The following is a 27851-nucleotide window of genomic DNA, read 5'->3' as shown; positions in this document are numbered from 1 at the left end:
TAAGATTACCGGATTTGTGCAAAATCGAGACTTGGTGAAAAATTCATGATATCAGATACCTAGACTAAATGAATCAACCCCAGTACATCTGTGTGTGTGCGTTCTTGTACGGGTATCTTTAGGAGGAGCAAAAAACGGGTCCCACATTCTGTTCCTGCTTAAAATGGCTTTTTGAGGGTTAATTCAGATTCAGACAACTTTATTGATCCCCAAAGGACAATTCATTTGCAGCTCAGCACATCTGCGTTACATTCAGCCGACCTGAACAATTTAATAATAGTCAACACCAACGAATTGACAGACAATGAAGTCATGGTTCATTAAATGATAATGTTTAGGATTAAAAGTGCTATTTTTAATGTATCTGAGTTCAGCAGCCTGATCGCTGAAGGAATAAAATAATTTCAAAAGTATTACACCGGGTTGCATGGTACCGGCGACCTGAAGGCATCACCTCAAACTCATCAGCCACGATGTGCTGACGATGGAGGTGATCAGATCTCGAGACTTGTTTTTGGGGGTTTGAATTGGGTTTTACGTTGGGATTAGGGTCAGGCATTTAGTTGTGATAGATAAGATTAGGGTAATTATGAGTGAGTGTCCTCACTACAAATGCTGCCCAAGCATGCGTGTATGTGTGTGTGTTTCTGTAGTGTAATTTAAGACTGCTGGTAAACACAGACTGAGACATTTCAAGTGTCGACATGTGCTGTACGTCTTGACGCCTCGGGCAGCTAAAGCAGATTATTAAGATCAACTGCTATGATAATGAAACATTTGAGCTATTAGTTTGGATGTTGCTGCTGCTGCTGAGGAAGACGAATTAAAAAAAAATAAATGCAACACATGTCGCAACAATTTGATGATGTGGTCCTACGCATGTGCATGTGATTGTAGGGAAGTTTAAATGATGGGCTGGATATCTGAAGAAAGGGGGAAGTCTGTCTGGCAGATAGCATCAATGGTCTTCTTCCCTGACTCTGCACCTTAAATCTGAGCCAGGTGCTGGCTCTGAAGTCTTCTTTATGCGAGGAAGAATTTGAATTTTGGATGAGGAAAGAGAGTATTCACCACTGTTATGTTGACGTTTTTTGCATCCAGTGTAGATGTACCATGTATCATCACATACACTGCTTCAGGGATCATCGGTGTGGGCAGGCAGGATGCTGGGTAAATCCTGGACAGGTCATCAGCCTATACAGAAACAATCATCCACATTATTCACACAATAGCGAGTAGTGGCTGTTCAGTATATTCTCATTTCCTGTTTGGCTTCAGGAATAACCCAGGTGACCTCACCCATTTTTTTTATACATGGGTACATATATGTATATATATATATATATATATATATATATATATATATATATATATATATATATATATATATATATATATATATATATATGTATATATATATATACATACAATCTACAGTCACTACGCTGTGTTACTTCAGTGCTTTTTTACATTCATTTCTTTCCATATGTGTTGTTGACGTGTGTTGTGATGTGTGTGTGTGTGTGTGTGTGTGGCCTTGTTTCTAGCTGTTTGACCTCTCGGCATGTGAGTGACTTCTCTTCCTTATGGGGACAAAAATCAAGTCCCCATAATGTAAATTAGTGCATTTTAAGGTAAAGACATGTTTTAAAGGCAGAGGTCAGGGTTTGGGTCATGGTTAGGTTTAGGCCAGTAGTAATTAGGGTTAATGTTAGAGTAAGTCTCCAGGAAATGAATGTTAGTCAAATGTAATGTCCTCTGAAGTGATGGAAACCAGTTTGTGTGTGTGTGTGTTACTGGCAGCACTGTGTCAAATATTGTTATGTTATGTTCTGGTTCATGTACTCTGTAGGCTGAATACTGTGTTACCCCCCCGTCTGTCTCTCTCTGATAGTCATCATTATAATGTCTTTCACATTTTACATTCAGATTATATGTAAAATATAATCTGAATACATATATATATATGTATGGAGAGAGAGAGAGAGAGAGAGTTGACACATCAAATCATAATAATTCTGAGGAAGTGGTAACATCAGTTCCTATCATCATCCTCATCATTCTTCAGGAAATGACACATTAGTCAGCCTAACCCCGCCTCCACACGCACAAACTTGTCTTCATATCGTAGTGAGGACAACTCATAGACTTAATGCAGTCCCAAGCCCCTTACCCTAACCTTGACTGTCACAACTAAGGGCCTAACCCTAACCTGAACCCAAATCTAACCCTTAAACCTTTTGCACTTTGAAGTGGTGGGGCCCAAACAAAATGTCCCCACAAGGTCCAAATGTCCTCACATAGGATATTTTGGAACTCACAAAGTTATAAATACAAGTGCACTAACACACAGCAAGTGACATATTTATGGTACATACTGTATATTGACGCACATACATCACTGCACACATGGTATTTTACCGGTTGTTACGTCACTGGTCTCCTCCACAGTACAATTAAAGCAACAAATTTAAAGTGTTTAAAGACACATTTTACAAGATTTAAATTTAGACACAATTTAAAGGGCAAAAATTACAATTTAAGATGACAATGGAAACCCAGCTCACACTGTAAATTGTGACAAGGGCAAACAAGTGCTTAAAACAGCTTTCCTGGCTATTTTTACGGCCAGTTCAGTAACACCAGATGATTTCAAAAAAAGGTAACCGCCCCCAGGAGATATATGTTTATTTATGTGTTATTTAATCAATCCCAGCAGTCCTATATGCTTCTCCATCTGTAAAAAAAGGTCATTTTTTTCTGTCAGGTTGGTGTCCATTCTCATGCCTGTGGGATTACGTGGGATTGCTGTCTATTGTCTGAGAAACCAGAGTTTATGGCAGTAGTGAGAGAGAGACAGAGCACTTTTTCACATAGAGAGAAACACAATAAACACACAAACACTAACATGTCTGCAAAAAACAACAACAATAGAATAACCTAAGTCTGGACCAGTCTTTAAATATATAATATAGTATATTACCAGAAAATGACTTTAGTAGAAGCTGTAGAAGACACATTTTTACAAGAGTAAAAGTCTTAAAGTATATGACATTTATTGTACATGTACTAGTAGGTATTAAAAGTATTTTTCTGATTTTATTTTAGAAGTAAAAGTAAAGGGTTAGAATTTAAACAATAGTGGTTCAGAGGTAGAGTGACTTGTCTTTCAACTGGAAGGTGTGGGTTTGATTCCTGTCCTTGGGCAAGACATTTAACCCCACGTTGCTTTTGGCGGCTGTGTTGGCAGTGTCTGAATGAGTATGATAAAAAAATGTGCTGTACAGAATGAATGTGAGTGAATGGGTGAATGGCGAAACTGTGGTGTAACGCAGCTAGAAAAGTGCTCTATAAATATAGGCCATTATCAAGTCTTCTGATTCTGATTTTATTTGGTAGTAACAAAGATACTGTAGTTAGAGGAAATGTATTGGAGTAAAAGTACACAATTCATTTAGGTAATTAAATTGCTTGAAATATAAATAACAAAGTAAAGTACTTCGGTCTGGACAAAATGAGACCTAAAAGAAGAACTAGACTTAGAGACAGTGGAGCGCAGTGACTCCTAACCACAATAATCTACTGTCAGCAGTTTTTGTTTGGAGAATTATGAGTGTAAGATCAGTTGTGCAAGCTGGGAAGTGTGTTCATAGAGACCCAGCATCTGCACCAACTTATCTTGTATTTTACTAATATGAGAAGAGGTAGTTACAGGGAATTATGAAGCCCGTAATGTCAAACGTCTTCTCCAAAAGCGGCCAGGCCAATTAAAAATAATGTAAAGTACTGGAAATATGTGACCTTTGTATTTTGAGTTTAAACAGAAACGGGATGTGTTGGTTACGTTTCCATTTTAACACAAATTAGCACACAGTTGCTGATAATAACATTAATTTAGCCTCGGTACCAAATGTGATTAGAATGGCATCTGTAATATCTCTTTTTTCATGTGTTATTATATCCCTTTATTGTTATTAAAGCATGTATAGATTAAAGATTGATCAATATTTTGAGACACATTATTGAGAGACACAGACCAGAAAGACAGAGTAGAACATAAATTAAAAATAACACCAAACGAATGGACCTTCTTGACATTTTTTAGGTTTTAGAGTCTAGACACAAAGGTAGCTGTAGCTGTAACCTAAGAGGGAACTGTAGCTTTAAACCAGGAGATATCATAAAGTGGTATCCAACTTTCATCAGCCGTTTCGACCCCGAACCTCAACGCCCCTCAAGTTGGCAGGTTGGCAGTGATGGCCAGTCAGTGCCCATCTTGTCCTGGTACACAGCTTAACTCCTCCCTCTTATTCCAAAGCCAACCCAGCCTTCCTCTACCTCCCTGTTATTCGCAGAGCTGTGAGCGTGTTCCACACAGACTGTGTCGGGAAGCCCCTGCATCCAACCTCAACTGGGAATAGCCAGGCCCGCCATGCTTTGTCTCCACATCAGTTGGACCAGGTCCAGATACTTGGTGGCTTTCCTCTCTGAGGCTTCAATGCATCCGACCTCCCACGGGACAGTCAGTTTAATCAGGATGACCTTCTTGGCCTCTTCCGACCACATGACCGTGTCAGGCCTCAGGGAAGTTTGAACAACCTGGGGAAAGTGCAGTTTCCTTCCCAGGTCTACCCTCATCTCACACAATGGTGCTGACTGCAGGAGGCCCTTCTTATCAGTGCATCGTAGCTTTTTTACATTTTAAAGAGACTTACGTGTCTGCACAATTTGATACAGGTATATTTATTTTATCATAATAAGGGTAAAGTGTGACTCATTCTCAAAGTTCGCCCAAAATTATGCAGAAAATCTATTTCTGGAATTTTTAAACCCACTTAGCTAGGGCTGCAGGATCCAGTTCAAGACCTTATTATGCTGTGACTATATTGCTATCAGTATATTTTTTGGCAACAATCCATGCTACTACTTATATAAATTACATTATAGTACTATAAAAATATCACAACCAACTCAGAACTACACATCTGCTCCTGGGCTGTCTCCTCCGTCTCTACCTCGCCTCCCTTTCCTGTGTCCCCCATTTTCATTTTACATTTTATAATGTATGTCGTGATTTGGAGCTATAGAAATAAAATTTGATATAAATATTTGATTAAATATATACTGTATGTTTAGAACGATTTTGTGTCCTGTACATTATTATATTTGTATATAAGTGCAGTAGGAAAAAAAAACTAATGGCAGTTTTAAGTTGAGATAAGTTGACACACAGATGTAAAATATGAAGAGACATAAAATGACTGTCTATTCTATTCGGGGTGAGGGTGTGTTTTCCAGTAAGCTGTCTCAGTAAACCTGGGCATATTAGTTTGTAGTGTATCAGTCCCGAGCACGTTTTGACAAGCAGCACAAAGGTTACTGAGACTGAGGGCACAAATTAAAGCAGGAATTACAGGTTTTACGTGCACTGAAATGGTTTCCTTTGCACAGGCCACAAACACTCTTTTACAATAAACTATATAATGGGCCATTCGCACAGAAGCCATTTCTTATTTATCTAATTTTATTTAACCAGGTAAAGTCCCATTGAGATCAAGATCTCTTTTTACATGAGGTCAGCAACATATTTCATAATTCATTTTCTAACATGTTCTACCTGCAAAATCTCATGTGTTACTAAATCCCATTAACAATGGCTCTGTCCAGTTCATGTAAGTAAGGAGAGCGAAACAGTGAAATGGAACTCAGCCATCATAAATAGGAATATTTACACCTGGTATTTTGCCTGGTGACCTCTCTAAAAGGGCTGCTTAGCAAACCAAGAACAACAAGCTGGGCAGATGTTGGTGCAGTGGCTAGCATTGTTACCTCACAGTTTGGATCCCAGTGGAACTGAGGGCCTTTTTTCCTCTGGATTCTCCATTTTCCTCCCACTGTCCAAATTCATGCAGAGGTTAATTGGACGCTCTAAATGATCGTAATGTGAGAGTGAATGGTTGTTTCGTCTTTGTATGTATGAGGGTGTACCTCACCTTTCAGCCTATGTCAGCAGGGATTGGCTCCTGGCCCATGTGACCCTGATGTGAAGGATAAAGCCGTAAAAAAAAGAGAATGAATAAGAAAAAGATTTACACTGAGTAACTTGGTTACCACCTCAAAATAGTAATAGTAAGTTATGTGGCACTTACCTTTCAAAACAGAATTAGAAAGTGCTTTACATTACATTATTCTACTAGTTAAAACAAAAACATGGTAATATGAAATGTAACAATAAACTACAACTATTTTGATTGGTCACTTAGAGAATGGAGTCTCTTTTTCAATCCCACGCTACACCTGAACCTCTGCCCTTGCACTATTTAACTTTGGTGAGCAGGAAGGTTAAACCGAGCAGTGTTGATGACAGTCGCAGTATCTAACTGCCACAATCAGACTCAGCAGGTCATGGGAGTAACGCTGAACTGAAGACTTGAGTCATCAAACATCTGCTTCAATGCTACGTGTTTGCCATTTCTGTGATCTGTATGTCCATGAAAAGATTATCACAAAATGATGTGGGTTTTTGAAGTTGTAGAAGAAGCTGGGATGGCTGTGACGAACTGAACAGATCAGAAAAGTGGACCAGCGTCATAGAGGAAACAGAGTGAGCTTCAGTGACATGACCTCATTCTTAGTAAGAAACTGCATCGGCCCCACACATCTGTTCTCTATCGTTAACACTTCCTGTAATGAAAACACAAAACTGTATCAAAAAAAAAAGTTTCTAATTTATAAAACTCCAAAAAATGTGAGCTCAAATACCTCACATGGACAGTCACAGATGTTTTTACTAACATGTGCCTTTATTTTTGTCATGTGTAACACTGATGTGTACATGAACCCATGTGCAATGTGGTAATTGTACAAAACAGTGTTAAAATATTGAAGCATGAAGGACAAATGAAGAATGGGGAAAGATGTAGATAATCTGCAGCTTCTACAAGGCCTTACCACATCATCGCAGTCCTTTTCAGACAATGATTTAGTTTTAATGGACACAATTTCAGTGTTTTTTTTATCCATTAAGCAGTTTAATAGCCTGGAAAGACAAGCTCTTCCACTCATTTTGGGACCAAACTGAGTTATATTTAGACTTTTACTCACAGACTCAGTCATTAAATCCACTTCTGTTAAAGATAAAAGACTGAGGACCATTTCCAGAGCAAAGTTTCTCACTGCAATTGAAAAAAAACAAAAAAACAACACACATTAGTACTCTGATACAAGTGTATATTACTCCATTGGTTTAATATCATTACATACAGTATCTGCTGTACATTTAACAGGATGACAGTGCAACTTCTGAAAAGCAGAAAGAAAATAAAGAGGATCAGCAACCTGATCAAAGAGGATCTGTACCACTATCTGAGTATTGTTATTAGGATGGGTTAAACAATTGCTTTTTTGAACTGAATATCTTTTCTGTACTATTAAAGGTAAATTGGCTACATTTTACTATACAAAGGCAAGCACGAAGACATAGTGAGGGATTTCTTTTCGTGTTGTCTTGTAAAGGCAGCATGCTCACTGGAAAAACAACATGAAGCCACCATGATACAAAACAGGAGGCATGAGAGTGTCCTTCCATGACAAGGTAGCGCAAATGGATGACAAGTCCGTCAGTGAACAGCGTCGTCGTCCGTGTTGTTGGTGGCCATCCTTGCTTTGAGGCGGTTGATTTTGAGAGGCAGAAGGCCGACCATCTCCTTACTCAGCTCCAGCTCCGTCTCCACGGTGGCTGATGCCTCGGGGTGAGCCTCACAATAGTCCACCACGTATCTACGTCACAAGTCAAAAACATGGTCAACACAAATTAACAACATTGCAGCAGGCAGCATTTAGAGAAAAGAGCACATCCTTATTTAATATGTTTTAGCTGATTTCAACTAGTTACATTCTGGTCCATCAAGTATACTATCTATCTTTGTTTCAAGTCTAAAAGCACACTGACTATCCAGCCTTCTTTTGCTGTTTTTTAAGGTGTTGAATTTCATTAACTACTGGCACCTATCTTAGTTACTTGGCACCATGTCTGGTTGTGAGTGTTGTTCATGTGATTTATTTTCTTTACCATGCTGCTTTATTGAACCTAAAGGGACTAGTGAAGTTGTTTGCATTTAATACTCTCTTTATACCTATCCCTGTAATCCTACAGATTCAATATGCTGCGCAGACGGTTTTTGGACGTATATCAAAAAGTAGGAAACATAAATATTTTTCATACTTGTAGTTTTCTAGAGAGTTGTTGAGGTTTTCGAGCTGAGCAGAGGGTGAAGAGCTGATCAGTCGGCTGTGTAGTCGCCCCACTCTGAAGCGAGCTACCAGAGCTGGTCGAAGCACCTCCTCCTCCAGGTGCTCCGGAATTTTCCCCTCTGGAGAGCGTAGCGAGTCTAGGAACATCTGGAAGTACCTGAAAAGGAGAGGATTACAGCTCACACACAGAATCACACTGACAGGAACTCCACACACTAAGTAAATATACTCACTTCACAGAGGCAGAGCAGAGGTGGTTGAACTTCTTAATGGTGTGGCTATCGAGTGACTGTGCATCTGCTTGTCTGTTTGCCAGCGTTAGTTTCAGGTCCATCATTTCACTGTACGTCTCTGCCAGCTCAAACATCATCTGTCTACGGATCATTAGGTAGTACTGAGAGTTCAAGTCTGCAGAAAAGAAAGTGTCAGATTTAATTCACTTGTGTAAATTACAGCATATGTTAACACAGAAAGAGCCTGGTACCTTGGCAGATCGGCTCTAACATATCGACTCTGCGTTTGTGCATCTTGCAGCGTCGCTCCAGATCCTCTTCAAAGAATGCTAGAGACCTAAAGAGGGTGCTGTGATCCTGCAAGATCTCTATGTGGTCCGTCACATATCCGTCCATCACAAAGTACTCCTTGGCCTGCAATAGAACATTACAGTTAAGGGTTAACTACAGACAGGAAGCACATCTATCTCGGCTTCATCTAAGAGTTAAAAATGTCAGTTGCGGTTGTCAAAAATATAGTCATAGACAAATAGTGGAAAATGTTTAATATGAAGCCCAGGGAAACATCATCACAAAAATGTGTCTTGTGCAATGACCTGTGAGGGGAACAAAGGAATATTCCTGTCTATTAAAGGACCAGTGTGTAACATATCATGAGGGTTAATTGGCAGATGCAGAAAACGGGTGTTTAACTGGTATAAAATAAGCCTTTTATCTGTACTTTAGGCAATGGCCTCGCTTTACAAGGGTCACCAGACAAACCAGCCAGATCAAGCATTTCATCTTTCTTTTTTTTCACATATCTATATGTTTCTGTGTCATTTCTGTGAAAAATGTGTCAAGAGGGTCAAATCTGACATGACTACCATCATCTTGAAATATGTGCTTTATGGTAAAACTGTGTCACAATGAAGTTGACTTAATGTAGTCACAACTTCTGAGGCTCTAGTTCTGTGGAGGATTCTGCTCGTAACTGTGCTTTTATCACTATGAATTAGCTCTTTCAAGGTCACTATTTAAATGTATACCTGCATCCGTGTGTGTGTATGTGTGTGTACCTGTGTGACATTATTCTGTCCCACTAGAAACACAGCTCTGGCCTCAGTAAAGTCCAATGGAAACAAACACTGCACCTGGAAAACAAAGCAACCATTTTGAGATAACTTGGGTCTGTATTTATTTACACAATGGCGCCATCTAGTGATATGAATATGAATCATATTGCAATGACAATATCTGTCAAAACAACTGCAACATGATGGACGGCACAGCACAGTTCTCACAGCAGCATGAATACACAGTGCACCGACCTTTTCTTCCACACTAGCGATGGAGTCAAATGTGTCCTCAGAGCCAAACAGTAAAGCGTTCTTCCTGCCCTTCTCTTCCTCCTCCTCCTCACGTCTTCTTGCTCTCTTCAGCTCTTCTTGACGATCAGTATCAAGCTCCCCGATGTTGTCCTAGTTAAAAACACAGGTTCACACACATTTTAGGACAAAACACACAACAATTATGTACTTCCGAGCTCGGGTGCAGATATATACAGATGATCTCAATGGATACACATGTACAACAAGGTTAACAGTGGCTATCGTTGTTCATAAGACTGGAGTGCAAGTCACATGACAAGTCATGAGTCAAATGATAAAAACAAAGCACCGCAGGCGCACACAACTTCTGTCATGCAGTACCTCGAGTACTTTCTTCGCATCCTGCAGGAGGTTGAGACAGTATTTGATCCAGCATCTTGCGATCTCCGCTCTCTGCTGTCTGAGCTTTTCCCTACGCTCACTCTCTGTCTCACCTGTGTCAAAAGACATTGAGGTGAGCCAGGAGAGAGTGGAAGGAAACATCACTACATTTATACAGTGGCAAGAAAATGACATGTTTACCTTTGCCTTAAAACCTGGTCAGATTATAGACAACTAATGGATCAATTGAGAAATAATTGGATTTATTCTGATAGATAAGATTGTAAAAGATGTGGTTTGCAGCTCTGTTTAACAGATTTGGACGGACACTTACTTTCCTGTGCTGCCGCCTCAGAAGGAACGTCTCCTGCCAAACCGGATATGACGGTAGCTGCTGACAGGCAATGTCTGCCCAACATGAATTGGCCCTTTTAAAAAAAGGACACACCTCACTGAATATGATTGCCACAACCACAGCTGACTCAAGTCTGTGACACTGAACCACAAGAAAACTGATTGGTTTTCCAACTTTCGGTAAAACTATGTATCATCTTTGAGGTTTTCATTGTTTTTAGTGTATATAAATTCAATCTTAGGCCTACCTTAGTGATATAATACTGTGATAGTGTAGCAGCATTCAGTGCCCACTCCATCGGACTGAACTGATTCAACTGTAACTGTCTCTGCAGTGTACTGTGACAATAGGTGGCGGCACGTTCGTTTTGACCTTCAAGTTGAAATAAAAAAGTAATTATCAGAAACTAAAGAATTATTTCAACATTACAATCTGAATTTTATTGGATTAAAAAAGATATATTCAATGTTTAAATATGTTGTATCAGCTTTATAATATTGGGTGCATTTTACATTACATTGACTGCAAAAATTACTTAATAAACCAGATCAGACTTACCAAGGTTTTTGTAGATTTGAGCAAGGTAGTACATCGTATGTGTGTAAGCCAACTCAAACCTGACAAGTACAAAAGAAAAGATGGAAGGAAGTGAGAGAGGGAAAGGGGGGAGGTTAGTATGTGTGGAAGCAGAACATAGTGACAAGAACATTATTAGAATCAGGTAGAAGATCTGTATACATATGAAACATGTATGCATGTCTGTATGTGGACAATAGAGGTTGCAGGATACCTTTTGTTCCTTTCCTGATGTGTTAGCAGGTTCTCCTCAGTGGTAAAGTATTCTGTCATATCAGTGGGAGGAGTCCCATCCTGGAAAAAACAGAAAACAAACACTGCAGTTTAAGATGAAGATAAAGAGCATGTGGTCAGTCCACATCTCAGATGCAGCCATGTTGGCTCCTCAGTCCTTGAGTGTTGTTGTACTGTCAATTTGTCTTCTGAACGCCAGTATTAAAGGTGGAAAACTTTCACTACAAACACTTAATACAACGGACATGCTGGCTTACTTTCATCTTTACGAAACTACAATCAAAGCAAAAAAATGGCAAGTGAATGTACAATCTGTCAGGATATCAACTTTACCTCCTTTGTGTAACGTTGGTAAATGGCTTCTGCTGTTTCTAGGAAACCCTGAGCTGTCTCTGTCTCGTCCCGGGACGCCCACAAGATGCCCAGCTGGTTCTGATAACACACACACACACACACACACACACAGTCATTACAAGTGATCAATATCACCTGATCTCCAACCACAGATCTGGATTTGGAAAGTGGCACATGCTTATATTTTTATTTTCATATGCTTTTATTTTTGGCAAACATACATAGAATATGCTTTACCGTGACTCTTGGAAACATTAATATTACATTATGGGCCACTTCATTAAGAACACAGGTTCAACTGCTTTAACGCAATTATCGCCTGTCACCAGATATCAATGGAACATCACTGGATGTGGTGGAACAGAAGGTTCTCATCACTGTATCAAGTCAATGTGCACCAAACTCTCTGGGGAAGGATTCAGCAAGAATCTTGCTGAATCCATATCACTAAAATAAGACGCAGTTCTGGCAGAAAACTGGATAGCAAGGTATACCCATCCATGGGTGTACCTAATAAAGTGGCCATTACATGTAAATAGTCAGTTACTTCAGAGAAATGGATACTTATCACTTCAAGACCCACTACTGTAAAATCAATCTGATCAACAGCTAAACATGAAAATAGCTACAGCTGTTGGTAAACATAACCACTATCAATGTTTTTTAAAGCATTATGGATATTTAACCCTGGTGAACGTTACCCTGACATGGATAAACAGCGACACATTCTCGGAGGAGACGCTGCATCTCTCCAGCAGCTTCATGCAGTTCATCAGATGTTCCTGTCCCGCAGACAGCTCCTCCGTGTCGACATGGTTGACGCCCAAATAATACTCCACTGCCCCGAGTTTAGCGGCCCGTAGCCCGGCCGCAGAGTCACCGCTGACGTCCTGACCGCACTCGTCCTCTCTCTGCCCGTCCACCGGCTCCACTGGCGGCCGCTGGACTGTGCTCTCCTCCCTGCTCTCCTCATCACCTTCGCCGGCATTAAAACACTTGAGCGAGGAGTATATCTCCCTAAGGAGCTCCCTGGCCTTGTATTTGGAGCGGAACGGCTCGTTTTCTGGGTCATTTCGTGACTCTACCTCGGTGAGGTTTTGGGCGTTGGTGAATTTGTCGCAGATAGCTCTCCACTCATCACTGTTGATCGACGCCATGTTGGTCTTGTCTTCTTTTTCGTGCAGCTGTAACGGGGTCGTTCTAATTGCACGACTGCCACCTGCTGGAGTTAATCAGCCATTGCAGTAAAAAAAAATGTCATCCACAACACAAACGGCCTTCTAAATTATTTTTGCAGCGTATTAGTTACACACCTGGATAAAACTAATGTGGTGTAACGAGACACAGCAGATATAAGATATTATACCGAAACTTGTTTTTCAGCACTATTTCCCATAGATGTGTCCCAAGAGGTTTTTAAAACTAAGAGGGAGCAAACATTTTCATTTTAAAAAAATTATTATATTGTGCCTTTATGCTCTATAAATAAAATTTGAGTTGAGTTGGGGAAGAATGCTCAACACCTATACTGTAACCAAATTGAGGATGCATCTTCTAACATAGCTCATCAAACTACCGCCTTAATGTTAAGTAAGAGTTGATAAGTATTGTTGTTTCCTCCCTGTTAATGGATTATAGGAAATGAAGGGCCTGATATCTGAAGTTCTCTTTCATAATAATAACTGTGGGATGCACGCCCCTTAAAAGTTGATAAGATGCTATATGTTTAGTTTTTGTTCATTTAGGTGTATGGCAACCTGTTGAATGTAAACACAGAGCAGCGACCTCTTTAAGCCATTGCTATGGCGATGGTTTTAAACATCTGATGTTGGAAATGTTACCGATCTCGTGACCTCATATGAACAACTGAGTGTCAACAACTGTTGCAAAACTGATGGTCATGAAAAACCACTCGTCCAATCACTTGACTGTGTTCAAGTTGGTTATTGCCAGTTTATTATAACAAACCCAGAGAATCAAATTGTCAAACAGGAAATTAATAATGTGAAGTCTAACAGTGACAATAAATTAATGTGAAAGGCATCATTAGCAACACACAGTGTGTTTAGTCAGCACGGACAGAAGTCGCTCATCTCTCGCAGTCCTGTAGGATTATAACCTTGGCCAATCCAGTCAAATTACACAAGATTTACACAGAACACACATCTTTGCCACATTAAACAAAATCCATAGCAATTCATTAGGATTTAAAAATTTGGTTGAAAAATCCTGGCTCCTCATACACGGTTTCCAATATATATCTTGCTCCAGGGAACAACAAACATAAAGCTTTGTGTGGGGTCAGTGTTTCAGTAAAGGTTATGAATAAAAGTCAATATTGTAAGCCTGGGTACAGTAATAAAGATGTTAATACTCAGTTTATTCAAAATGCAAATCATGTAGTAATTGTGAGGCTGGTTAGCTCCAATTACTTTCACCTACATCATTTTTTTGTGCGTCTTGTTGAATGTTACATTCATTAAAATAAATCACAGCAGTTGACCTTAAATCACTGAAGCAAGCATCTGCTTTCTGTACAATAAAACGTGACTAAAATTTCATGAGGATAATTCATTGTGGTGATATCGGGGCATAAGTGCCAGAGTTTCAATGATTAGATAAAACGTTGATGGTTTAGTTCGCTTTTTTCAACAGCATGGTGCCACTTTGCAGTGCATATGTTCTCCATCATCTGCTCGCTGTCACTGAGATGCCATCTTCTTCTCCATGCTGAAATAATACAGAAACGGTCAAAATGCACACATGTCTGTCTTATCTTGAGCTCAAATTAAATATAAAATAATTTGCAGCCTGGGCCCCATTTCTCAAAACTGTAACTTCATGTTCTTCATCTTTCACTTTTCATACAGAACTGAGAACAAAGTTTTTCCTCGACTAAACATTTAGTCAGAATTTATGAGAATTAGATTAGGAGTAAGACCATCTTTCATTCCCATTGCCTATCAACCGCTATTCCACAATGTAATAACAATAATAATATCACATTTATTTGTGAAGCACTTTTCAAAACAATGTGATTTCCATACAATACAGCAAAAATAGAAGCAGGAAAAACATAAAACTGTTAAACTCAAAGAAATAAAAACAGTAGAACAGAAGAATAAAGACAAGAGGGAGTTCTACAACTTGCACTTGATGATAGGTTAAGTTTTGAATCGTAAGGAACCAAAATACCTTTTATACAAGTATGAGCCTTGCCTACTACAACCTTTGAAGTCACTTCTTAAACTCACAGACAATGAATGTTGGTAAATGTGTTAGAACACTGTGAGAAAGGTATAACTAAATGATTAAATCAGTGAATCAAACTACAGGAATCAGGGCCTTTGAACTGTCAAGGGCAGCATTGCACCTCTCTTGTACCGCCGTGTTGCTTAAAACAAAGTGCGTATTTGGATATTTTACCCCAAATAACAGAGGACATACAAGACAAAAACCCAAATTAAAAGGAATAGTCACATGTGTAATGATTCTTTAAATTATTCTTGAGAGGATAGCAGATGCTTTTAATAATATGAATAAGACAGACTCCCTAACCAACACAAAGGGATTATAAGAATGTAGCTCACGACATGGGTGAGAAAAGTGGTTCATTATACTGTACACCCCCCTGTTTACAGTGATACCAAGGCAACAGACAAGAGAATGTGACTTACTTATATTTGAGGAGACGACTTCCCTGTATTAGCTGTGCAGACTCATTGGTCAAATGACAGGCAAAAAGTAACCAGTTGCGTGGCTGCACCTTGTAGGCAAACCTCATGAAGAGCAGTGAATAGCAGCACAGAGCTTAGAGGGAGAAAAGAAAAATATAACCCACCATTAATTGTGAACACTTTTTCAAACATGCAAAATAAACAGTTTTTCTTAATTTCCCACAAAAAAGATACAGTTATAGAGGAAACGTTCCAGCTGATAATTTGTCATTGGGAACCTCCTCTGTCACTGAATTTTTATTCCATCAAGATCTACTGTCAGGCATTACCCGACAGCAGCAGGTAATGCTCATAATAACTACAGCTTTTGTTAACATTAAACACACTCTAAGTTGCACACAACAAGATGAACTTGATAAGGACGTGTGTAATTGTGTGCAGATTATTTGTGTTTCTATGGATGAGTTAATTTGTCTTACCAAAGGTCATCCTGCCACTGATAATGTCTGGGCTCTTCTTCATATCTGCGATGGCAGCCACGGGGAGACCCCAGTTTGCTACAGGACCCCAGAAATGCTGAACGTACACACAAAGTAGAATGTTATACTACTGGACATTCATTTCATATAAAACCAGTACAGACAAACTAAACATGTATATAATAATGAATCCCAATGTGAAAAGCATCACAGTAAAGGGTTGAAAGTGACAAGTAAACCAACATGAACTCGGGTTAATAAGTATGGATGGATTACAACAAAGTCTGAAGTTTGAAGCGTCACAGCTGAGATATGAAAAGGACATGTAACCCGACATAAACTCAATTTGATAGGTATGGATACATATTATAATTAACCACAACACAAGAATGAAGGTAGACAGATAAGAGTATAACAACAGGCAGCAATACAAACACAAACTGACAGACGTGTGAAGAGACACAAACAATGTGTGCTTACCGTGCTGATGGTTTTGTTTTTTCAGGGCCCCAGAAAGTAGAAAAGAAAAAAGTATTGATAAATCGCATTGATATTAACAAGAACACACAAGACAATATTACCACATTAAATAGGTCACATGACTGTTTCAGGAACTACTACAGTTTGGTGCTGTTCAGTTGCTCTCTTGCTTAAGTTGGTTATGATGAATAAAGGAACAACGTAGCCTCTACTATATAAATTTTAATAAACTAATATTTCTTTATGTATGATGGCATAGGTAGGGGATGTTTAAGACGTTTTTAATAACACCAGACTGTTAAAAAGGACATCATTCTTTTCTACATTTCAGTGCACTGCACAAGACTCAAATACAACATTCAGCAATCATGAAAATACCTTTTCTAGGGTTGTATTGAAGTGTGTGTTAATATTTACCCAGTCAACTCTGTGCAAAACACATGCAGGGATACTGTGTGTTGTGTTTTTTAGCTTCTCATATGTTCAGCTGTGGGTTACTGTGTGTACAAGAACCAGAGGGTGGTTTGTACTTGCAACAACAACAAACAATGACGGTCAGCTATTTTTACTTTAGTTTGAGAGCTGCAATGATTATTATGCAATAACTAAATTAATCACCAACTATTTTGTTATTCAATTATTTTGAGTTTGATTTTTTTTGTTTTTAACAAAAAAAATCTTGGTTTGTAGGCAAAACAAGACATATGATATGATGATAACATCATCATTAGGTGTAGGAAACGATTATCTAAATTTTCAACATTTTCTGACATTTTATGGACCAAATAATCGATTATGAAAACAATCATTAGTTGCAGCTTTAATTTATTTTCCCTAACAACATTGATTGAGGGATTTCAGTTAACTCGTTGCACAAAGTGTGCTCAGTGTTTTAGTTAATTACTGGTGATATGAGTTTGTTTCTATTAGTACAGTGCAAAGGAAGGGGCACTACGATTGACATGTAAATGAATGTAAACTCGTTTCCGTTCTCACTGAGCTTCATGAACTGGAGTGACAAGTTCTACAGAAGAAAAATAAACATGACAGTCCTTCCAAGCTTAAAGAAAAAATATAAAATCCCAAACATATCAAACTACACGGACAAATAAAATTCGTGGATGTTTCAGCTCTATCATTCAGCTGGCTGCTGAATATTATTCAAAATAAACTGCCATTTCCCGAACAAGAATATTAACACTTAGTTGGCTAATGGACGTTAGCATGCGCGGCATTCGGCGATAATATAGTACACGAATCTGGCAGAGTTTTCAACAAACCTCGTCAAATAATCCCGGAATTCTTTGCTCTTGAGGTGGTCGAGAGCTTTCCGAGCAAGAACCCCAGCCATGTCCGACGCTGTGTGTCTGTTTTAGCCGAAATAAGTAATTACTGGCGCGGTGAAGGGCGACTGAAGACTCGGCTCACAGAGGACGACGACTACGGTCAAATTACCACCCACCACAACACAGACGCTTTACGACACTGTCGCGACGAAACGGCTCAGACGGCAGCATAGATCTTAAAGAGATAGACAGTTGTTCTTTAAAGCAAACTGTGTCAAAAGGGGGGTGAAACTCTTTGATGTGAAATTATTAAAGGATAAGCTAAATTATCTATCTACACACACACACAACAAAACACTGTGTTTTGACTTTAGTGTATAACTCATAGAGTTTTATATTGTTTACACGTTTACTGTATGGTATTCTGAGTGGTGTCGGTCTATCGCTTTTATTTCTATGTCTCCTTTGAGAACACACGTCCGCGCGCCTGACTGCGCGTTCCTTTCCACCCGCGTGCCCGAGGGTTAGCCTGCGTGTCTACGCTGAAGGATTCCATCAAGAGAGAGAATGCCATCAAAAATCATCTTTGACACCGAAGATCAAGTTATGGAGGAGACTGTGGACACTGTTATCGAGGCTAAAACCCTTAAGGTGAGTGCACTGGTTCGTTTCCCCCCGAAAGCACTGAAAAGTACCAGTGAAGCTCGTGAGTCGTGCTCCGACATGTTTGATAACATGTGGCTTTAACTTGCTAACCTGAAACCGAGGCTAATAAACCAGCTAACTGTCAGCACACCAGTGTATATGGGTTCGTGTGGTCATACAACAGTAAAACAGTGTTGACGTCAAGAAAGTGACTGATTAAGATGTTAACTTTATTAACGATATGATTATGTTATTACAGCTATTGTAATGTTAGCACACGTTGACTCGAGTTTGGCTAGCTGTGGGTCACGTGGCTAATACACGTGTGGCGGAGTAGATCTGAACACAACACGGATGAGCGTGCTGACTGTAAAATATCGTGTTCACGTGTATGTATCTGCGCTGCTGTGGGCGCGACTTGATGACGTTCTTTACAGCTGTACTCGTCAGCTGTGTCAACCATCACAATAGCCAAAGTTCTTCTTTACTCTTGTTGATGTTAGCTATTTCTATTGTATAACGTTATTCCCCCCACATTGGGATTGGGTTGAATGATTTTCTTAAATTCTAAGGAGTTTGATATTATAACAAACTGCCTTCAAAGAGACTGCACCTTTATGTCGCTATGCTACTTTATTTAACTATGACTTTAAATTATATTATATTTTGAATCTTAGTTTTTGTGTCCATACAGTGTCAGGAATTCTGAAAAAAAGATAGGTATTTCTCACACTTTGAAAATACAGCCTTGTCAAATGTCAAAAAGTTGATGTATAAACTATGTATTGTTTTTCATTGGTGATTCATTCATTGGTTTGAGGGTTTTTTTCTTCAATAATCTGTTATTATCAGATTTATCATCTGATCTGAATGTATCCTTCCTTATGGCACTTAAATGCAGTATAGTAATTAAACAGATACACTTTTTACCTAGGTTAAAAAATAATACATATTAGGTATGTGTGTGTGATAAACCGATTTAAATAGAAAACATGTATCTGGTTGTACTAAAGCCTATTTGCCTTTTTAAAAGATCAAGAACAAAGAGGGCAAGAAGTTGAAGAAGATGCAGTTGGAGGACCAGGCAGAGCAGGAGGAACCAGACTGTGAACCTCCAGCGCCGAAGAAGAAAAAGAAAAAAGACAAGCTGGCAGCGGAACAAATGAACGACCACACAGATGAGGCCACAGACTTGAATGGAAACTGTAATGGTATTGAAACACCAAAGAAGAAGAAGACTAAGAAGAACAGTGAGGGAGACACAGAGGTCAGTATTTAATCCAAACATGCAGTCAAATGGTGTTAAATGGTTCGTTAATTAATTTTGCTCCTATAAATACTAATGTCTATTTCTCTCTGTCCCCACTCTTTTTTGGGGTTTAGAAGAAAAAGAAGCAAAAGCAAGCAACTATAGAGGCAGAAACCAATGGACATTCCAAGCCAAACACCCCTGTACAGACACCCAGCCAGACACCAGCACAGTCCAGTGAAGAGTCTGCTAGTGACAGCGAGAAAGAAACGGTACAGCTCATGATTGTGTGTAGAGAAAATGTAACTGGCATGGAGCAGAGATTTCTCAATTGGTTTCTCAATTTTGAAGATTTTTCATTAACTTTTCAGTGTAATTCAATGACAACGTTGATGAGTCTGTGCTTGTTTTTGCTTGACTCTCTTTAGACACAGTTGTTGGTGAAGTATTTGGTCATATAAAAACAGTTTTTATGTGTTTAGGCGGAGACTCCAGAGCAGAAGGAAGGGGCCTTCTCCAACTTCAGGATCTCTCAGGTCACCATTGATAAACTTAAAGGTAAACATCATATTTACATCATAATAATTCATCAGTTTTCATCACTCTGACTAGACTTCCAGTTTAATCAAGAAGTTAGCCTATTTTATTTTCGTAATGGATATTTGTATTTGAAATTTCTGCGATTGACTAAGATTGAATTCCCGTTGATGCCCTTTTTTTAAATAAAAGCTTAACCACCAGGTGCCTGTCTTTCTTCCCCCTCCTCCCTCTCTGACTGTCTCAGCTCGGGGAGTCTCTTACCTGTTTGACATTCAGGTGAAGTGTTTTGATCATGTATATGATGGAGAAGATGTGATTGCCCAAGCTCGAACAGGAACAGGGAAGACCTTCTCATTTGCCATCCCCTTGGTGGAGAAACTCCAGGGTTCATTGGAGCCCGTTGTCAGAGGGAGAGCTCCCAAGGTACTCACACGCTTGCATGTTTGCGCAGAATTTGTAGTAAGGACACTCAGACATAATGCATTCCCTAGCCCCTTACCCTAACCTTAACCATCACACCTAAGTGCCTAATCCTAATGCTAAAACTGTGTCTGTGACAGAATGGGAGGACCAGCCAAAATGTCCTCACTCCCTTAGGTTTATTAGTTTTTGGTCCTCACAAAGATAATCGATACTCAGAACACATACAAATTTAGTGACTTGGCAGCAGTATTAATGGCACCAAAAATCAACCTGGCCAATGACTTGGTCTACCTCAACTCTTCGACTGATCATTTTGTCTCTCTGTAGGTCCTTGTGTTGACTCCAACCAGAGAGTTGGCAATCCAGGTTGCTAGGGACTTCAAAGATGTCTCAAAGAAACTATCCATCACCTGTTTCTATGGAGGCACCTCATACAACCCACAGCGTAAGTCTGTGCAAAACACCATGGAAATAAGTTTACAGTCTTTTATCGTTACAAGACTACCTTTTAGGTATTACAGTGCATGAAAATGACATTTTCTGTCAATTCTAAATTATTTGTTTGCAGTTTGCTTTTTTGTTTTAAACAGCATATACAGTACTCTTGATACTAATAATGTCTCTCTCCACTCTTGTCCTGTCTAGTCGATGCTATCCGTAATGGCATTGATATTTTGGTTGGAACCCCTGGTCGCGTCAAGGACCACACCCAGAACAATAAACTTGACCTGACCAAAGTCAAACACGTCGTTCTGGATGAAGTGGACCAAATGTTGGACATGGGATTTGCCGAACAGGTTGAAGAAATATTGGCCTTATCGTACAAGAAAGGTAAACTCAACATTTGTGTGTTCTCTAGTTATGTGGCACATGCTTTTTTTTGCCTTTAATGTGATTTGGAACATTGGATAATTGGAGAGGAAGTATGATCATGCTCTGGAATTCAGGAATGTGCTTGTTGAACTGATTCGCGTGATGGATGTGAAAGTTCGAAAAAGTCAAGATTCTGTGTTTTTGTGCGTGATCCCGTTTCAGACGGTGAAACAAATCCCCAGACCCTGCTGTTCTCAGCCACCTGCCCTCCCTGGGTCTACGATGTGGGCAAGAAATACATGAGACCGGGATGCAAACACATCGACCTGATTGGCAAGAAAACACAGAAAGCTGCAACGACTGTGGAAGTAAGTGACCGTGTCTTATGTGTATATGTTAGAGCCGATTGGTGTAAATTTATTAGCATTTTTAGTTGCTAAATGTGAATGATCAGAAAGCTCTTTGTGTTTGGTGTGAACGCACTAACGTTTTTTCCAACTTGCCTGCAAGCTGGGACAATTTAAGTGACCGAGACTGAGTGAACAAATGAATGAAAATTAATTCATATATAATTCATATATCTTTATCAGGAAAGCACAAGTTAATTTGTTATTAAACTATATTTATCATCTTTAACACCAGTGGAATTATGATTAAGTCAAAGTCAATGTCTGCCAGCAGAATTAATTAACATGTCTCTCCTCGTTTATCTCTTTCTTTCCATCTCTCCCTCCCCCCTTCTATGTTGTGTCTCTCTATCTTTTTGTCTCGTCTGTCTGTCCTTTATTCCGCAGCATCTGGCCATAGCCTGCCACTGGTCACAGCGCACAGCCGTGTTGGGCGACGTGATCCAGGTTTACAGCGGCAGCCATGGCAGAACCATTGTGTTCTGTGAAACAAAGAAAGAAGCCAACGAGCTGGCCTTGAATGCATCGATCAAACAGGTACACACACGCATGCTGAACAGTTTGTCAATAGCCGTTTATATAGTAGGCAATACATTACTCCTTTAACTGATCATCTAACATTCTTTATATCACATAAATTAGAGTAAAATGTATGACTTTGACTCCTCTAATATTTTGGATTTTTGACTGATTAATTTGTGAAACAGTCTTGCACCAGCATAAAACAGAGAAAAAGGGAACAAGCAAACTCATATGCTAACTCCACTTGCACAAAACATAGCTATTTTATCTTATATCAACATAAAAATGTAATGTGGCCAATAAACCTGTCTAGTGTTTGCTGTATTACTGACACATGTGTGAGTGTTTTGGAATAAGCATTAAAATAGTGTTTACATAAAACTTACTATTACTATGTTTATTTTTGCTGCACTATCACTGCATTCACAAGTGCCACTAGCTCAGAGGGTTACATTTACACATGCAAATAAAACTTTTTAAACACAGATGGCGCACATTAATTATTAATGCTGTTCATTCTCAACTGTTCTGTTTTTATACCTCGTCCGTCAGGTTGTTTGACACTCCTTCAAAAACCTCCACCTTACCAGATTTTGAATCCTACACCTGAAATACTGAGCCTTCTATGGCTTTCCTCTGTCTTGTTATCGGTTTGCCAATCATGAAACTTGTCTGAATCCAATTACTGAAAGGTTTTACCATATGGATTGAGGGCTTGTGAGTGTGTGTGTATATATAGCTCAGGACAGATGTTTTGGGTTTCTTTTTTCTAATTTTGTTGCAGAATTTTGTCAATTGGCTGTGAGTGATAGAAATGAATAGCAGTGTTTACACAAAAGCTAGAAAATCCTCTTCATTACCTTGTTACATTCATTCATTTATTCATCTTCTTTGTTTGTGTGTTTTCAGAGTGCACAGTCCCTCCATGGCGATATTCCTCAGAAACAGAGAGAAACAACACTGAAGGGCTTCAGGAACGGGTCTTTTGAGGTTCTGGTTGCCACCAACGTTGCAGCCCGTGGATTGGACATTCCTGAAGTGGATCTCGTCGTCCAGTGCTCTCCACCCAAGGTGTGACACGTTGTCAGTCATAAATCAAAATTATATAACTTGCATGATGCTTGAATATCTTATGATATTCATGCACAGATTCCCCATACATCATTTTCATGCTTCTGTATTGCCCAATTATTGCATAAAGTCATAAAAGCTTGTTTTCTGAACATTTTCCTCCTGTTGTTGCTAGGATGTGGAGTCATACATCCATCGTTCAGGTCGTACAGGTCGAGCTGGCAGGACTGGAGTCTGCATCTGTTTCTACCAGAGGAAAGAAGAGGATCAGCTGCGCTACGTAGAAAACAAAGCGGTATGTGTCCTCTTTAAATTAATTAAAAAGAGAAGTAGTGAGGACACAAATGGTTTAGTCGTAAGAGCAGGTAGGCGACATTACTGTGTAAATCTCTTTTTGGGAACACATTTAGAAAATTAGAGAAATGTATACCTTATAGCTTTAAAATAACAATTTCTTTCAAAACAAAATGCTTCCACAGGTTTTATGTGTCAAGTATTTAGTGACCCTGCCTTATTTTTGCTTATTTCCTTGATTTATCGAGTACTTGTTTGTTCTGTAAAATGTTGTTCAGTGTTTACCAAACCTGGAAATGATGGCTTGCTTTAATTATTGAATGAATCAATTATCAAAGTAGTTGAATTAAGTAATCGATTAATTATTGAATAATCACTGCAGCCCTATATATAAAATCAACTTTCAGTCACATCATTCCAATCCAAATGCACATGATCACAGATTTTGACAGACATAAAAAACAAAGCCGGTGGTGCCCTGATACTTTTGCACAGCTAAACCTTAACGTTTGACCAGGAAATGGCATTTGGACTTTCTTGACCATCTGTGTGACTTTGACATTTTTAATGCCAATTTGTGAAAAGCTAACATTTTTATTTTGTGATCATCCAGGGTATCACATTCAGACGAGTTGGTGTTCCCACGGCCAATGACATCATCAAGTCATCAAGCAAAGACGCCGTCAGGTGGGTTATTCTGGAGAGTGAGAGGACTCGAAACAGTGGCTCCACAGCGATTCTGCTCATTGTGAACTGTTGAGTGGCTGTTGAGATGATCTGTCTTTCTTGTGTCCAGGTTTCTGGACTCTATTCCCGTCACAGCTATTGAATACTTCAGAGCATCAGCTGAGAAGCTGATTGCAGAGAGGGGAGCAGTCGATGCACTAGCTGCAGCGCTGGCACATATTTCTGGAGCCACAAGTCTTGAGCAGAGGTCACTGCTGAACTCTGATGCTGTAAGTTATACATGCACATATTTAACTAATTTTTCCATTGAAGTTTACAGGGACATTACAAGGCTTTTAGCCAGATTTAGCTATATGCTCATTTACATTTGTAGTCAATGGGCAAAAAAGGGAGGATAACATCTCTGTACACATTTTCAAAAAGACAACTTGAGCGACATGTAAAACATCATTAGCAACAACAAGGCTTCACAACGTGGACATATAGGTGCATACAGTATTATATGTACTGTATCAAATACTTGATGAGCCCAATTCTGGACACACTACTGCTGTATGATACCAACCACTGCTCACCCTCACACACAGTTTGTTTTCTATGAAAGACAGCTTTCTGTCCACCCGTGTACAGCTGCATGCAGTGGTAATCACAGCGCTGCAGCTGTGCTCCCCTGCTGCCCACGGGGTTATGACAAACAAACAGCGGGATTATCTGGAAAGCACAGCCAACCCCTAGATACACAGGATCCCACCTGACGTGTATTCCTGTTATGAACAAATTGTCATTTGTTTGAGCTTTATTAAAGTGATTTATAACCAAAATTCCTCATCACTTATTAAATGTCTGTTTCTGTTTCCAGGGTTACACGACGATACAGTTGGTGTGCTCTCAGGAGATGCATAACATGGGCTACGCTTGGAAAACGGTCAAAGAGCAACTTGGTGAAGAGTATGATAACCTCATCCAAAGAATGACCTTCCTCAAGGGCAAAAAGGTATGAACACACACATACACACACACACATACACAGACATGGATAAAGGTTGTGTGCTGCTGAAGTGTATATACTGCAATAGTTAAGTATTTTTGCACAGCTGATGTATGAAAAAGAGTGCCTCCTGATATAGATTATTTAATGGTACTTACTATTAGACATGTGACAATAACATACAGTTCACAGATTTGTTTTTTACTTCATATGTATTTGTATTTTACTTAAAATACTTCCATACGTCACTGCTTTTATGATGCTTTGGTGTCATGACTGTCAGCTTGTTTGTTTCCATTTAACAGCAAACCAAAATAACTTGCCTCTCTTGTTTTTCTGATGGGCCAAGTGGGCATTCAAGGGTCTGCACTCTCACCACCCTCAGCCAGACCATGGAGTTATTACTTCAGACGTGTGCTTCTAGGCTGTATAATTTGAACATGTTTTTAAGGCTTGAGTTTGCCCCGTCGTGTGCACAGTTCTTGAGAGCAGGGCACGTATGCCACAAAGATTCTGGTTCAAATCATAGCCAGCGAAGGTTGTTAATGGTAATAATAGTGACTTACCAAAAATGAGCCCTCCAGAGTGTCGCGATAATTATAGGGATTGGAAAATGGAAAAATAAATTTGAAAACCAGTGGTAAATTAAAATGATCCTGTGAAATGTCTTTTTCCATTTTACCTTAGTTTATTAATTCGGCCTCTCTAGTCTTACAAAAAGAATATCATCTTTAACAGAAAAATATCTCCCGGCAAGAAATGCAACCTTTCTCTGGGGGCGAAGTGTACCTGTTGTGGCTCTTTTTCTGAGAGCACAGCAAGATCAAAGACTGACTCTCCTTTGAGTGGGACAGAAACACTCACCTTTTCATCCTTATGTTTCTAACAGGGAGTTTGTTTTGATGTCCCAGCTGACAAAGTCAAAGAGATTCAGGTGAGGACAACAGTGAAAATCTGAAAAAAAGTGGTCTTTCTCCTCCGGGATTAAATCAGTGAAAATGAGCAAAATAAAAGGATTTTGACACTTTCCCCTCCGTTTCCCTCATCTCTATCCGTCAACAGGAGAACTGGACAGATGGCCGCCGCTGGGAACTGACTGTGGCCACAGAACTCCCCGAGCTGGAGGAGAAGCAGTTCAACAACCGCGGCGACAGAGGCTTCGGCGGCGGTGACCGATCAGGAGGGTTCAGAGGCGGAAGGGGGCGTAGTTTTGGCGGGAGCGGTGGCCGCAGCAACGGGTTCCGGAGTGGCGGTGGGCGTGGTGGCGGCGGTGGGCGTGGCGGTGGCGGCCGCGGCTATGGCAACAGAGGAGGACAAAAACGAAGCTTCAGCCAAGCTTTTGATTACTGAAGCATCAACCTGTAGACTGATAAGACTGTGTCACCCTTGTGGGGATGACAGCTGTTTTTATTGGCTGACAGTGATGAGGCGTTATATGTAACCGGTGGAAATCTCTATGATCACACAGGAAATATTCATAGGTTCAATGCATATGACACGATGTTTCAAATATCTTATCTGAATTTGGTTTATTTCCAAGTAGCCACATCCTTAAGGGTTTAAGATCTGAATTTCCTTTGGTCTATATATAAACAGTACTGCTGGAAGCCATTTTGTAATGCCTGATGTGTTTCTTTGATGCAACACGTTCGATAAAACTCATGAAATTTACAGAGAATTCAATATTTTTGGCTAATCCACCTATAGATGAAATCTGGTGGTATATGAAAGTTTGAACATGTTATTCATTGAGTTTTAGACAAAGTGTTGTGTCGTTTTTTATCATGGGTGTTTGGGGAACAGTGGCAGCAATCACACTTGAGTGTTTGCTCGTAATCTAAGGCGCACCATCATGATTTAAGGCCGACAACAACGAATAACTGAGTGTGTAGCATTTTGAAGGTGCGCTTTATTGCAGATGCTGTGGGACTCCCACAGCAGTGATCAAAGAGGTTTTAACCTCGGTGCAGCCTCACCCTCAGCTGAAACCTCTCCCCAAATTATTTTTGGATGATTGCTTTGCAATTGCCTCTATTTAATATCTGTGTCTTACCACTTCCATTCATTTGAATGAAATTACTTCTTCATTAAAAGGTCAACTCCGATTGTCTTTGTTTATTTTAAAGGAGTGTGAAACGAACATTTACACAATCACAATGCTTTCTTGTATACAGTACATTTAAGTAACACTGCTTTTGTAGAACATTTCACTGACAGCAGATAAAGATGTAAACGCACGAACGGATCATCAAAGCAATTTATGTCACCTTAAAAAAATGTTATGACTAGATTGGACTGCTGGTAGAGGAATGAGTAAAATTCTTGGATCTAATTCACTCAAATTTCTTTGGATGTGATGGTTGATAAATGCCCTCCCGCCCACGATATATGTCATTAAATGACATGGAGAGGCCAACAACTAAGATTTCTGAAAGCAGCTTTGGAAAATAACTATTTCCAAATGATTTTTTTGGGTCAGGCTTGTAATAGGGAGAACAAAGCGTCTTTAATTCCTTTAAATCTCTGTCTATGTTTGGTGTGCAGGCAGGGATGAGTGGGACATGGAAATGAAGGGCAGCTGTGTCAAACCATAA

General features: G+C 39.5%; 3 protein-coding genes and 1 long non-coding RNA gene across 4 annotated transcripts; 1 reads left to right on the top strand and 3 right to left on the bottom strand.

Annotated features, from left to right (window-relative positions):
- Positions 1 to 237: 237 nt before the first annotated feature.
- Positions 238 to 6679, bottom strand: LOC122772697. Its single transcript, XR_006360804.1, has 3 exons — positions 5994 to 6679; positions 5830 to 5894; positions 238 to 1194 (listed from the first exon to the last, which is right to left on the bottom strand). It is a non-coding gene; the product is annotated as an uncharacterized LOC122772697 (long non-coding RNA).
- Positions 6680 to 7221: 542 nt separating this feature from the next.
- LOC122772841 (kinesin family binding protein) lies at positions 7222 to 12885 on the bottom strand. The gene is made up of 13 exons (XM_044031152.1): positions 12398 to 12885; positions 11676 to 11774; positions 11323 to 11402; positions 11091 to 11149; positions 10780 to 10904; positions 10512 to 10605; positions 10178 to 10290; positions 9797 to 9946; positions 9545 to 9619; positions 8738 to 8900; positions 8487 to 8661; positions 8225 to 8410; positions 7222 to 7779 (listed from the first exon to the last, which is right to left on the bottom strand). The coding sequence occupies exons 1-13, from the start codon at positions 12851 to 12853 to the stop codon at positions 7620 to 7622; spliced, it is 1935 nt and encodes a 644-aa protein (XP_043887087.1). The 5' UTR covers positions 12854 to 12885; the 3' UTR covers positions 7222 to 7619.
- A 740-nt stretch (positions 12886 to 13625) lies between these two features.
- Positions 13626 to 17795, bottom strand: mpc1 (mitochondrial pyruvate carrier 1). Its single transcript, XM_044029838.1, has 5 exons — positions 17613 to 17795; positions 16333 to 16336; positions 15853 to 15949; positions 15374 to 15506; positions 13626 to 14426 (listed from the first exon to the last, which is right to left on the bottom strand). The coding sequence occupies exons 1-5, from the start codon at positions 17681 to 17683 to the stop codon at positions 14399 to 14401; spliced, it is 333 nt and encodes a 110-aa protein (XP_043885773.1). The 5' UTR covers positions 17684 to 17795; the 3' UTR covers positions 13626 to 14398.
- Positions 17796 to 18109: 314 nt separating this feature from the next.
- Positions 18110 to 27362, top strand: ddx21 (DEAD (Asp-Glu-Ala-Asp) box helicase 21). Its single transcript, XM_044029837.1, has 16 exons — positions 18110 to 18269; positions 19297 to 19530; positions 19647 to 19784; positions 19995 to 20070; positions 20297 to 20475; positions 20803 to 20920; positions 21121 to 21306; positions 21511 to 21656; positions 22083 to 22232; positions 23127 to 23288; positions 23464 to 23583; positions 24196 to 24269; positions 24379 to 24538; positions 25129 to 25263; positions 26147 to 26191; positions 26320 to 27362. The coding sequence occupies exons 1-16, from the start codon at positions 18186 to 18188 to the stop codon at positions 26605 to 26607; spliced, it is 2295 nt and encodes a 764-aa protein (XP_043885772.1). The 5' UTR covers positions 18110 to 18185; the 3' UTR covers positions 26608 to 27362.
- Positions 27363 to 27851: the final 489 nt, after the last annotated feature.

The sequence above is a fragment of the Solea senegalensis genome, linkage group LG7 (assembly GCF_019176455.1).
Source record: "Solea senegalensis isolate Sse05_10M linkage group LG7, IFAPA_SoseM_1, whole genome shotgun sequence".
In the NCBI taxonomy this organism is placed as follows: Eukaryota; Metazoa; Chordata; class Actinopteri; order Pleuronectiformes; family Soleidae; genus Solea; species Solea senegalensis.
This window is presented reverse-complemented; position numbering and strand designations above follow the sequence as displayed.

Excerpts from the sequence above, each read along its gene's own strand:
- ddx21 (XM_044029837.1), top strand. The coding sequence starts at position 18,186 with ATGCCATCAAAAATCATCTTTGACACCGAAGATCAAGTTATGGAGGAG. Across the intron at positions 20,476-20,802 it reads TCAGAGGGAGAGCTCCCAAG|GTCCTTGTGTTGACTCCAAC; the intron begins GTACTCACACGC and ends GTCTCTCTGTAG. Across the intron at positions 26,192-26,319 it reads ACAAAGTCAAAGAGATTCAG|GAGAACTGGACAGATGGCCG; the intron begins GTGAGGACAACA and ends ATCCGTCAACAG.
- LOC122772841 (XM_044031152.1), bottom strand. The coding sequence starts at position 12,853 with ATGGCGTCGATCAACAGTGATGAGTGGAGAGCTATCTGCGACAAATTC. Across the intron at positions 8,662-8,737 it reads GTTAGAGCCGATCTGCCAAG|ACTTGAACTCTCAGTACTAC; the intron begins GTACCAGGCTCT and ends TCTTTTCTGCAG. Across the intron at positions 7,780-8,224 it reads AACTCTCTAGAAAACTACAA|ATACGTGGTGGACTATTGTG; the intron begins GTATGAAAAATA and ends CTTGTGACGTAG.
- mpc1 (XM_044029838.1), bottom strand. The coding sequence starts at position 17,683 with ATGGCTGGGGTTCTTGCTCGGAAAGCTCTCGACCACCTCAAGAGCAAA. Across the intron at positions 15,507-15,852 it reads CAGTGGCAGGATGACCTTTG|CTCTGTGCTGCTATTCACTG; the intron begins GTAAGACAAATT and ends TCTCCCTCTAAG. Across the intron at positions 14,427-15,373 it reads AGTCGTCTCCTCAAATATAA|CATGGAGAAGAAGATGGCAT; the intron begins GTAAGTCACATT and ends GTATTATTTCAG.